The 12186-nt window shown below is 57.3% G+C and overlaps 1 protein-coding gene across 2 annotated transcripts in view; it reads left to right on the forward strand.

Annotated features, from left to right (window-relative positions):
- SQSTM1 (sequestosome 1) overlaps window positions 1-12186 on the forward strand; it is a 29391-nt gene that overhangs the window by 10570 nt on the left and 6635 nt on the right. Inside the window, exons 1-5 of one of the 2 annotated variants that reach the window (XM_054489718.2) lie at window positions 4026-4320; window positions 6132-6227; window positions 7039-7268; window positions 7363-7504; window positions 8300-8380. In XM_054489718.2, coding sequence (XP_054345693.1) covers window positions 4116-4320; window positions 6132-6227; window positions 7039-7268; window positions 7363-7504; window positions 8300-8380 — 754 coding nt within the window. In that variant the 5' untranslated portion in view covers window positions 4026-4115. Of the gene's footprint in view, window positions 1-4025; window positions 4321-6131; window positions 6228-7038; window positions 7269-7362; window positions 7505-8299; window positions 8381-12186 lie in introns of those variants that run through there. The other variant, XM_054489722.2, reaches the window with a different exon arrangement.

Here is a 12186-nt window from a genome sequence, read left to right on the forward strand (position 1 = left end):
CTCAGGCTGGCCTTGTGCTTTGGGGTACCCCAGCAGTGCCCCCGGGTCTCCGGCCACCGGGTGACGGAGGAAGGGAGAGGCTGGCGAGGGGCCGGGGCCTTAGGTCCCAGCGCGACCCACCTCTCAGCCCCTCCTGCCGGCTACAGGTGCGCGGGACAATGAGGCAGGGACCTCGAGAACACCGGGGACTTGCGGGCCGGTGGCCCCGGGCAGGCTACTTCCGACGCGGGTGCGAGGCGTCGCGCCTGGGGCAGGGGAAGCGCCCGCGGGCGTGCACGGTTGGGCCGGAGCTGCGCCAGGGGCCGGGACACGCCTGGGGTCAGCGCTGGCGTCGCCGCTCGGGTGGGGCGGTTCGGGTTCGGGTCCAGTCTCCTCCCCACGGGCGGCCCGCGCCCCTTCTTCCAGTGACCCCCACATCCCTTGCGCCCCGAGCTGGAACCCCGGCAGGTTCTGCCCCGGGCCGCGCGTGCTTTCTGGGGGCCAGGGCTGTGGTTCCTGCTCCGCGTTGTGCCTTTAGACACCGCGGGGCGTTCGTCCTCCATCCCTCCCCCTTTTCCCCACTCCGCGGTTGGCGAGGGCCGCCCCCAAGTGGCGATGTCCCCCGGCACAGGCGACCCCTCAGTGCCCCTGAGGGCCCAGGGTCTCGCCCCCGTCCGGAGGCAGGCCATATTTGAATTTATTTGGTGAAATTCGCCCAGCCCGGGGGACCTCTTTCTGCAGCTCTGGGCTTCCAGTAGGAGAGGGTCCCTGGGGCTCTCAGGCCTGACAACTTGGCATCACTGAATTCTCTAACCATGTCTGTCCATGACTTGAACTCCTTTTCTTTTAGAAAGATCTTTGCAAACCCCTTGTGGGCATGCCCCTTCCCATGGCCCCAGCACCTCTTGCCTGGGCTTTGGGCTTGTCTGAAAGGGCTAAAAGGGGGTGATGTCTGGCCGGGCTGGTGGCTCACGCCTGCAGTCCCAGCACTTTGGGAGGCCGAGGTGGGCGGATCACCTGAGGTCAGGAGTTCAAGAGCAGCCTGGCCAACATAGTGAAACCCATCTCTACTAAAAATACAAAAATTAGCAAGGCTTGGTGGCGGGCACCTGTAGTCCCAGCTACTTGGGAGACTGGGGCAGGAGCAGGAGAATTGCTTGAACCTGGGAGGCGGAGGTTGCAGTGAGCCGAGATCGTGCCACTGCACTTCAGCCTGGGTGACAGAGACTGTCTCAAAAAAAAAAAAAAAAAAAAAGAAAAAAGTGATGTCCAGTGCCTGGGGATTTTTCCTAGGGAGTGGTCAAGGAAGGCCCCACTCAGGAGGAGACATTTAGGGTGGGAAGTTGCCATGTAGGGCAGGAGTGGAAAGGGTTTTGGACCAAAGGGAGAGCCAGGGAAAAGTCACCAGGTAGAATGAGCTGGCATGATTAGGAAGACGGCAGGGAGTGTGAGTGGAAGGGAGTGGCTGCAGCGCAGAAGGCCTGGAGGCCCCCACACAGACCAGGACCTCTGTAGAGGAACTCATCCCCTGTGTCCCCTGTGATTGTCAGTCTCCCTAAAGATGGCCCAGAGCGGTGCAGCCTGAATCCCTCAGTGGCCTTGTCTCTGGCTGCCCCAGCACCCACGCGGACACTTGACTCCACACCCCGAAGAAAAGAAGCGAACCTGGGAACACCACTGCCAAGGCATAGGATTATTTGGGAAGGGGAAGGGGGAACTGAGGAGGTGGTTACAACATGCTGGGCAGCAACAGACAGAACCAGACCACCCCTGTGACTGCCCCGGCTGGTCTCCTGGGACCACTGGGCGCTTGGCTCAGGCCTCTGGTGCCCTCCACACTCTTTCACCTCAGCCCCCCTGCAGTCTCTGTCCTGCCCTGAGCTCCCAGCTTACAGCCCCCAAAGCAGCTAAACAACTCGCACACCCACGGGGCATTGCCTGGGAGGGCAGCCCAAATCCTCCCACTTCAGCCCCATTTGAAAGATGAGGAAATGAGAGGCTGGTCCATAGTGGGTCTCGCGGCTCAGGTGCCGAGCTTTCCCTGGGCATGCACGCCGGGCCCTGGAGGGTGGGAAGGGGGCCAATGGACGCGGGGAGCTTGCGGGGTGGGACTGCATCGGGAAAGGCGAAGGAGTCAGAGGCCAGAAGGGGGAGAGTGTCTCTTTGGCTCCAGCCGCTGCACACGCTCTTCCTGCTCAGGGGACTCACGGGGACCCCGGAGCCACTCCCCAGCCCAGCCTCCAGGTAAGAGGTCACTGAGATGGGTGGCAGCAGGGGCCGGGGATCCCCCTATTACGACAGCCGTCATGGGACGCTGACTCACTGCCGGCCAGACCACCTGACCTCCGCGGCGGGAGGAGAGGGCCCTGCCAGGGGGTTCCCGCCGCGCCTTGTTTACCTCCGGGAGGCCTCGGCCTCGCGTGGGGGCAGGGCGGCCGCTGGGGCCACAAGGCGTGTGGGGAAGGGCCAGAGCCGGGGTCTCCACCCCAGCTTCCCAAAGACCCCCCTTCTGTGCTTCCTTCTCCCCTCCCCCCACCTCCCCCGAGTCTCTTCACCTGCCCCCAGCCCCCGCGGAAACTTCCCGCGATCCCAAACGGGCCAAATGGCGAGAAGGCAAAGGAGCTCCTTCTTGGGGGTGAGTGGGGCGCCTTGAGCGCTTCCTCAAAGCTATGTTCCCAGAGCCAGAGGGTTTTCCTTGTGTCCTCACCCTACTCAGACCGGGCCATAGCCGTGGGCTGGGGCAGGAAAGCCGGCCCTCGGCGGGGGCCACGTGGCTCTCAGGCGCCTGGGCTGCTGAGTCACGCTTGGCCAGCACCTGTCTGTAGGCCGCAGCCTCTGCCAGCACACCCCTCTGTGTCCCCTGCCCCTGTCTGCAAGGCAGTGGCTCCAGCAGGCCCTGGGGCATTTTCCACTCTCCCCCGCCGGATGCAGGGAGAGGCCTGAACCCTCTCCACAGGGCTGCTCTGGGCAGGGTGGAAGCCTTGCCCACTTCGGAGCCCTCCGGGAAGGGTTATTCACACCTGTGGACCAGCCCCTGCTGTGCGCACACATCACCTTCGCACCTGACTGGCCCCATCCAGCCACTCTTCCCTCCCTCTGGGTTTCCTCCCCTGGGAGGTTTCTCCAGCTCCTGCAAGGCCTGGCCTGAAGTGGCATGAGTTGGACCCAGCAGGTTCTGACCTCCTATTCACAGGACCTTGCCTGGGAGGCTCCGGAGGGTGACCACTCGTCCTGCCCCTCTCCTTGCCCCAGTTCTGGCGGACAGGTTACTTTGGTGGCATAAAGCAGTGTTTCTTCGTTCCTAGCTGAGGAGGCTGTTGGCTGACCCCCTTGGCTGCCCACAAGGCCAACGGGCCTGAGCCCCCACAGGGCCATGGGCATTACCTGCTGAACTGAGGAGCCTATAAGGAGTCACTTGGACTGCAGTGAACACTTGGTGACCACTGACACTCAGGAGACCTTAGCTGGTCCTCCAACACCTCTCAACTGCACTCCTACTAAACTGGGAACTTCTCTGGTGTTCAGGCCAGAGTCTGGGTCCGTCCTTCAACCCAGTTAGGGGCCCATCACCGAGGATGCTATGCGCTGTAAGAGGGCTGCCACCGCGGGAGGCTGACCATGGCAGCGTCGGAACAGCACTCTGCGAGCCAGCTTGTTCTGGTCAGCAGTGCCCACTGGGCGGCCTAGCAGCCTCCTGATGTGGGGGCTGTGTCCCCCTCCCCCTGCACTGGGTACCCCCAACTGAGGATATTGCTGAGTCATGGCCGGGCCCAAGCCTGGGAGGGGCGCTGGGCTGGACCCCCGCCAGTCCCCTGATTCCAGGTGCAAAGGCTGGAGACCAGGCCTCTATGAGTGCCAGGGCCGGTTTCTTGGGGTCCTTGGTGCACCGGGGCAGTGAAGAGAGGGGTCAGCAATGAGGGGGCCGGGAGACCTGGAGCGAGGGGTAGCGGGGAAGGGGAGAGTAGTGAAGGGGCCTCTGCAGGGAGGCTCTCGCGCCGCGACGACGGTGGCGGGGGCGGGGAGGGCGCGGAAGACTCCGCCCCTCTCGCGGCGGGGCGGGGCCTCCGCGTTCGCTACAAAAGCCGCGCGTCGGCTGCGACCGGGACGGCCCGTGTTCCGCCAGCTCGCGGCTCGCTATGGCGTCGCTCACCGTGAAGGCCTACCTTCTGGGCAAGGAGGAAGCGGCGCGCGAGATCCGCCGCTTCAGCTTCTGCTTCAGCCCCGAGCCTGAGGCGGAAGCCGAGGCTGCGGCAGGTCCGGGGCCCTGCGAGCGGCTGCTGAGCCGGGTGGCCGCCCTGTTCCCCGCGCTGCGGCCCGGCGGCTTCCAGGCGCACTACCGCGGTGAGCGGGCCGGGGAGCGGCGGGGGCGGTGACGCAGGCCGGGCACGGCCTCCTGCCGCGGGGTGGCTGCCCCCTCCCTTCTCGGCGATGCTGGCGGGCCGTGAGGGGGTCTGCTCCCTGGATGGCGGTGGCCTGCATGGGTCCCCAGTTCGGCCATGGGAGCCGGCCTGGTGACTGGAGTGGTGACCAAGGCCGGGACCCGCTGCTCACCGTTGGCCCCCTGGGGCGGTGGAGCCCTGCCGGCCGGGGGCTCGAGCCTGGGGGCGTCAGACGCCCCCCCATCCCCCGCGCTGTTGGAGATTTTGGCAAGGACGCGCCGGGGCGAACTCTCTGGCTCTCCGCGGGAGCTGGGTGGTCAGGCGGGCACTCGGGTTACACTGACATCTTGCTGCGCCAGGTGGTGGGTTCAGATAATGCCCTGGAGGAGCCCGGGGAGCGCCGGCGGAGGGGAGGGAGTGACGTGGGTAAACAAGCGCGGGGGTGCGGGGGACTCGCGAGCGCCGCGACAGCGCCTGGGAGGAGGGCACTGATTGCCGGCGGAACGCTCCAGGCCAGGTCGAGTACAGATGTTTTCCCATTGGCAAGTGGACGAGAACGTTCTTCAGAAGCGTTGGTGTAGGCACAGAAGCCCCGGAACTGTTTCCTGCTGCGCTGGTGTGACCAGTGGCTGCTGGGGGTGGGGTTAGGGAGGTGGTTGTGGCCAGGACGGGGGGAGGTGGCCAAGGCCGGCCCCTGGGAGGGGGCAGTGCTAGGACCTCCCTCTGGAGTGCTGCCAGCCTGCCAGGCCCTCTCCTATTCTTAAAAAAAAAAAAATTGTGATGTTATTGAGCTGTAACTGACGTAAGGGTTCACCCATTTAGTGTACAAGTCAGTGGTTTTCACCATTTTAATAGTTTTGTGGACCATATTCAATGTGAGAGCTTTTCATCACCTTATAAACGCTATATATACCTTTTATCACCCCCCTATCCACATGCCCCCAGCAACCTCCTTTCTATATCTATTCATCTTGCAATCCTGGACATTTCATGTAAATAGAATCAGACAATGTAGTCTTGCAAGTGGTTTCTTTCACTTAGTGTAATGTGTTCAGTGTTGTGGCACATATCAGTACTTTTTTTTGGAGGAATAATACTCTGTTGTATGGACAGGCCATGTTTTGTTTACCTGTTCATTAGTTGACAGACATTTGGGTTGTTTGCATCTTTGGGTGCCTCACCTGTACCCATGGTGGATGGTGTGGTTTGGTCTGCACAGTTGTGCTTTAAAGCCATTTGAGCTCACATGTATCTGTCACAACTGGAGACTACATACAAATACATGTTTTTTAGCTTTGTTAGGGAAAGAAGCAGGCAGATGCCCTCGTCTCCTTTACTCCCAAGCCACTAGAAGTCTAAGGCCTTTGTGGGGCTGGGCCTCTCAGGAGCAGGTCACAGGCAGGGATCTCCCACGGTTGAAGACGGACATGGGCCTGGTCAGATGTGGAATGAGGTGGCACGTTTCTGAAGAGGCAGCTGGCCCAAGGCTAAATAAGTGCAGCAGCCGAAGCTGCTGTTGCCCCTGTGCACAGGCCCTCCGCCCCCTGCATGGGGCTGTGGTCCAGGGCCCAGGTTGGAGCACTCACCTTGCAGGAGGTGCCAGAGCAAGGGGCCAGTCTTGCCTCTCATTCCTGCCCTCCGTGGCTCACGTAGGTGTGCTCCAGTTTATAGCCCTGTGAGTGTCCCTTTCATACTGGCCCCAGCCCATATCCAGCAGCTTATGTCCAGCTGAGAACCCCTGGGTGCTCATGTGCTGTCTTTTAAACAATCTAGATGAGGACGGGGACTTGGTTGCCTTTTCCAGTGACGAGGAATTGACAATGGCCATGTCCTACGTGAAGGATGACATCTTCCGAATCTACATTAAAGGTAAGGGGCTGCTCTGGCGGCTGCCTGAAGCCAACTCAGCTTGTACTCAGTTCCCTGCTGAGTAAAAAACAGGGCTTGATGTTCCACCAGTGAAGGGGTCAGGAATTTGAGGGCTGTTTAAGACAGGGACATAGGCCAGGTGTGGTGGCTCACGCCTGTAATCCCAGCACTTTGGGAGGCCGAGGCGGGCAGGTCACCTGAGGTCAGGAGTTTAAGACCAGCCTGGCCAACATGGTGAAACCTTGTCGCTACTAAAAATACAGAAGTTAGCCGGGTGTGGTGGTACACGCTTCTGGTCGCAGCTACTCAGGAGGCTGAGATGAGAATCGCTTAAACCTGGAGAGCGGAGGTTGCCACGAGCCGAAATCACATGACTGTATTCCAGCCTAGGCGACAAAAAAAAAAAGACATATTAAGTGCTGTGCCTGACCTGAGAAAGAGAAGTCGAAGTTCACTCTAGGGATGGGGTCTGGTGCCGTGGTGCTTGGGTGAAGAGCAAGGCCAAAGCTGTGCAGACAGGGCTCCTTGCTGCTGCTCTGCTGCCTGCGCCACAGTTCCCGGGTAACAGACACAGGGACTGGGAACCTCCTAGCAGGTTCTTGGTTGCTCTGCTGCCCTCATCTAAGTGGCTGAATTTTGTGTGGACTCCATGCTGGAGAGCAGGGCCAGGGGCCTTGCTGGCAGTGACAGCCCCACAGTGACGATAGAGCAGGGCCAGGGGCCTTGCTGGCAGTGACAGCCCCACAGTGACGATAGAGGGGGAGGACTTTAGGGGGCCCCACCCTAGCGGCTCTCTCTACCCTTCCTGTAGAGAAAAAAGAGTGCCGGCGGGACCACCGCCCACCGTGTGCTCAGGAGGCGCCCCGCAACATGGTGCACCCCAACGTGATCTGTGATGGCTGCAATGGGCCCGTGGTAGGAACCCGCTACAAGTGCAGTGTCTGCCCAGACTACGACTTGTGTAGCGTCTGTGAGGGAAAGGGCTTGCACCGGGGGCACACCAAGCTCGCATTCCCCAGCCCCTTCGGGCACCTGTCTGAGGTGAGCAGGCCCTCTCTGCAGGCCTGGGGTGGGCTCAGGGTGGCGGGAACCTTGTCCCACTCACTGCCTGCCGCTCTGCTAATTCCTCCCCCAGGGCTTCTCACACAACCGCTGGCTCCGGAAGGTGAAACACGGGCACTTCGGGTGGCCAGGATGGGAAATGGGCCCACCAGGAAACTGGAGCCCACGTCCTCCTCGTGCAGGGGATGCCCGCCCTGGTCCCACGGCGGAATCAGGTGAGGCTTGCGTTGGAACCGGCTTCTGATTGGTGACAGTAGTCAGGCAGCCTGTGTGCAAGGCAAGAATTCAGGATACCTCCCCACCTTCCCAGTGTCCTACAATCACACAAGAACCCTGCAAAGTGGGGAGTATCTCTGCATTTCCCAAATGGGGAAACTGAGGTGCCTAAGTGCCTGAGGCCACAAATTTACCTGCACAGCCCTTCCCACCTCCGAAGGCTGCCCTCTCGAGGTACCCTGAGGTGCAGGCAGGGAGGCCCTTCCAGCCCAGGGATCTTTGATGCTCTTTGTTCTCTTTTGTGATGATTGTCAGGAAGAACAGAGCCAAAGTTGCTGAAGTCCTTTTAAACATAGTTGTAAGTTAAAGACTTACCCCTTAGCTTTGTAGTCTAGATTTTTGGATTCTGATGTTATTAATGTTACTGTGTCCTATGAATCACCTCACCCTTTGGGACAAAGATGGGGATGTTTGCTTGACTTTGAGTAAATAACATATTTACTCAAGGATGTGATCAATATTCACAGTGTACTGAGCCTGAGCCTCTGGGGTTGCTGAGCACCAGGGTCGCAGATGAGGGGAGATGGCACGGGAGAGTGGGGATGCTTCTCTGTGCAGGGCCAGCGGGTGCCGAGTGGGAGGAAGGAGAGGGGGATGCTGAGTGGGCCACTGGACGAGACGTCCGGGTTAAAGGTCACCCGGGAACACAGGGACCTTGGCAAGACGGTGACAGGACTGTGACAGGTATCCAAGGCATTAAAGATATCTTTATCTTATCTTTGTAAAAATCAAAGCTTCTGGTCCATCGGAGGATCCCAGTGTGAATTTCCTGAAGAACGTTGGGGAGAGTGTGGCAGCTGCCCTTAGCCCTCTGGGTGAGTGCGCCTCCTTGCCCGTGCTTCCCTAACTCAGCCTGCACTTTATGTAACTTTCACCTGGAATACTGCAGAGGAACGGGTAATTGACATGCCCTTGACACTGGTGAGGATCTGTTGCCTCAAATCAACCTTTAGTAGTGCTGGACTACAGGCAACTCAAGGTTGAACTTCCTGACAAAATTCTCGAGCTTTCTACATGGAGTGAAGTAGAATCAGCTGGCATTTGGTTGGGATAATCCCAGTAAGGGAGGGTGACCAGACTCTGATTGCAGGTCTTGCCTGTCACCTCTGACTGCCCTCCTTTGGGTGAACAATAGTCTGCATTTTCCCCTAAGCCAGGCCTTGGGATTTGGACTTCTGAGGACCTGGGTAGTAGTTGGTTGACATGCTATTTATCTTTTCCTTCTTTTGGTTTACAACCCCCAAACCTCTGGTGCTTCTGAGTGCTGGGCCTGCCTCAGAGCAGGGAGAAAGTGGAGGCAGGTGCTCTGGGTGACACCCAGTTCTGGTGCCTCAGGTTGCACAGTGGGTCTGTGGGGTGGGTGAAGGTGCCACCTGACCCCAGGCATGAGCTCAGGCTCTGAGACCCCTCCCCGCTGGGCTTTAGAAAGTGCCTGTTGTGTCTGGCTAAGGGTCTGGGGCGGGTGCTGCAGGGTTAGGCATGCGGCAGTGAGAATCAGTGAATGGAGCCAACTTCTAGTTCAAGGTGACGGTGGATCCGTGATGGCAGATGGATCGCTGGGACACTAGCATCTCTCGCTAGACGAGTGAGCTTGTTTTTGTGACTGCAGTGGACAGGCTGTGTTCACCCAGCCTGTCCAAAGGTTGTGTTCACCCAGCCTGTCCAAAGGTTGTGTTCAGTGTCTGAAAGAATGCTGCCAGGAGGGGCGTCCGAACCCTGCCTGCTGCCTCCTGTGGCTACAGGGCATGACTGCCATCTGCTCCAACTCTGCTCATTCCGCTTTTTTTTTTTTTTTGAGATGGAGTCTTGCTCTGTCACCGAGGCTGGAGTGCAGTGGTGCCATCTCTGCTCACTGCAACCTCCGCCTCCTGGGTTCAAGTGATTCCCCTGCTTCAGCCTCCTGGGTAAGTGGGATTACAGGTACCCACCACCATGCCCAGCTGTTTGTATTTTTTTAGTAGAGACGGGGTTTCGCCACGTTGGCCAGGCTGGTCTTGAACTCCTGACCTCAGGTGATCCACCCGCCTTGGCCTCCCAAAGTGCTGGGATTAAAGGCATGAGCCACTGTGCCCGGCCTTGCTCATTCCACTTTGAGGCAGCAGTGACATCTTGGCATTGCTTCTGAACTAAACAGCCCAAACACACATGGCTTCTGTACTAGAGTTTAGAGGCGAAGTCAGAGAATAGGAAAGAAGAATCACTATTCTGGTTTTTTTTTTTTTTTGGAGACAGACTTTCACCCTTGTCACCCAGGCTAGAGTGCAATGGTGTGATCTTGGCTCACTGCAACCTCTGCCTCCCAGGTTCAAGCGATTCTCCTGCCTCAGCCTCCCGAGTAGCTGGGATTACAGGTGCCCGCCACAACGCCCAGCTAATTTTTGTATTTTTAGTAGAGACGGGGTTTCACTATGTTGGCCAGGCTGGTCTCAATCTCCTGACCTGGTGATCCACCTTCCTCGGCCTCCCAAAGTGCTGGGATTACAGGTGTGAGCCACTGAGCCCGGCCAAGAATCAGTATTCTTAATGCTTTCCAAGGAGGGTAGAACAGTGGAGCACTGAGATCATGACTGAGAGATAGGCTGTGCCTATCCTGCCACTCACTCTGGACGTAGTTAAAGGTCTGAGAGATTGCCGGTGAATTTGGAGGTATGAACAAGAGCCCTTCACTCAAAGAACAAAGGAGACATCCCGGGAAGTCACAAAACCAAGTCTAGGTTCAGGTAGAGACTTTAAAACAGGGCAGATCCCCAGACCTTACCTTTTTTTGATCCTGGTAAGTGGGTGTTGGTGGAGCCTGGGATCTGTCTGGGAGGCTGCCCAGGTGCTTGGGGTCACACTGTCTCAGGACCCACCTGTGCTGGTGCAGCATCTCAGAACTGAACTGGACGCCCTACTTGGCACAGACAGGAATAATCTTGCAAGTGCTCAGATGTCTTTTTTTTTTTTTTTTTGAGACAGAGTCTGGCTCTGTTGCCCAGGCTGGAGTGCAGTGGCGTGATCTCAGCTCACTGCAAGCTTCCCCTCCCGGGTTCACGCCATTCTCTTGCCTCAGCCTCCTGAGTAGCTGGGACCACAGGTGCCCACCACCACACCTGGCTAATGTTTTGTATTTTTAGTAGAGACGGGGTTTCACCGTGTTAGCCAGGATGATCTTGATATCCTGACCTCGTGATCCACCCACCTCGGCCTCCCAAAGTGCTGGGATTACAGGCATGAGCCACTGCACCTGGCCTTCAGATGTCTTTGAGCACTAAAAGCTAAAGGCTTAAAGTGGATAGAATTGCTTTCTCCTAACTAGGGAGGAGCCTGGAGCTCTACAAACAAGGAAGATTTCAGTAAAATAGACTGAGTGGTTTCAGCTGAGGAGAGCCAATCGAGGAACGGCTTAGACTGTTGTAGAAGTTAGGGCTAGTTTCTTTATGAGGAACTATAAGCCTGATGACTCACAGGTTAACTGCCTAGAAGGGACTGTTCCCAGAGCAGGGCCCAAAGGGGAACGAGTCAACAGCTGCCTCCCTGTGGCAGTGTGTGTAGGGTAAGCGGCGGCTTTCATGTGAAGTGTCAAGGCCTTTTGGTAGGTGGGGTGAGAACCCGCTGAGGGAGCCACCGAGACCCAGGCTGCTCCTGGCTGGGAGGCTGCAGGCCCCGAGATGCAGGACACGAAGCCACAGGGCCCCTCCTGGTCACAGTATCTTTGATAAACCGACACGCAGAGGCTTTGTGGGGCAGCAGGGCACGGAGCATCGTCTAGTCTTTTTTTTTTTTTTTTTTTTTTTTTTTTAACTGAAAGCAAGTTTCTTAAGAAAGTAAAGGAATACAAGAATGGCTACTCCATAGACAGAGTAGCCTGTCCAATCTTATTATAAGGCCTGAAATCTCAGGCTTTCATCATCAAGTTGGAGAGATCCTAATTCTGTAATTTCTCTGATCTGTTTACAGGCGAGTCTCATTACTCACCCATTTAAAAAGCATATGGGTGTTGATTGTACTATTCTTTCAACTTTTCTGTTTGTTTCAACCTTTTTTCTTTTTTGGAAACAGACTTTTGCTCTTGTTGTCCAGGCTGGAGGGCAATGGTGCGATCTTGGCTCACTACAACCTCCACCTCCCGAGTTCAAGCGATTCTCCTGCCTCAGCCTTTCTGAGTAGCTAGGATTACAGGCATGTGCCATCACGCCTGGCTAATTTTGTATTTTTAGTAGAGACGAGGTTTCTCCGTGTTGGTCAGGCTGGTCTCGAACTCCCGACCTCAGGTGATCCGCCCGCCTTGGCCTCCCAAAATGCTGGGATTATAGGCGTGAGCCACTGTGCCCGGCAGCTTCAACCTTTTCGTAATCACAAGTTGGGAAGAATAAAGGAGAAAAATAATTTAAATATTACAGATGGAGGTACTTGTAGTTAAGCCTGCTTTTACCTCTGCTCCCCCCTTAAACTCTATTGAAATAACAGGAAAGGGCTTACACAAAAAAGAAAACACCATAGACAAAGAAAGTAACAGAGGAAAAGACAAAGATGTGATCAGCTTTTGGAAGATGGAAAGGGAGGGAGGGTGGCAACCTGCTGAGGGAAGCTTCAGAAATCTCTGTGCCAGAACAGGGCATCCTGGTGAGAAGCAAGACCA

This window comes from Pongo pygmaeus, chromosome 4 (assembly GCF_028885625.2).
Source record: "Pongo pygmaeus isolate AG05252 chromosome 4, NHGRI_mPonPyg2-v2.0_pri, whole genome shotgun sequence".
Taxonomy (NCBI): Eukaryota; Metazoa; Chordata; class Mammalia; order Primates; family Hominidae; genus Pongo; species Pongo pygmaeus.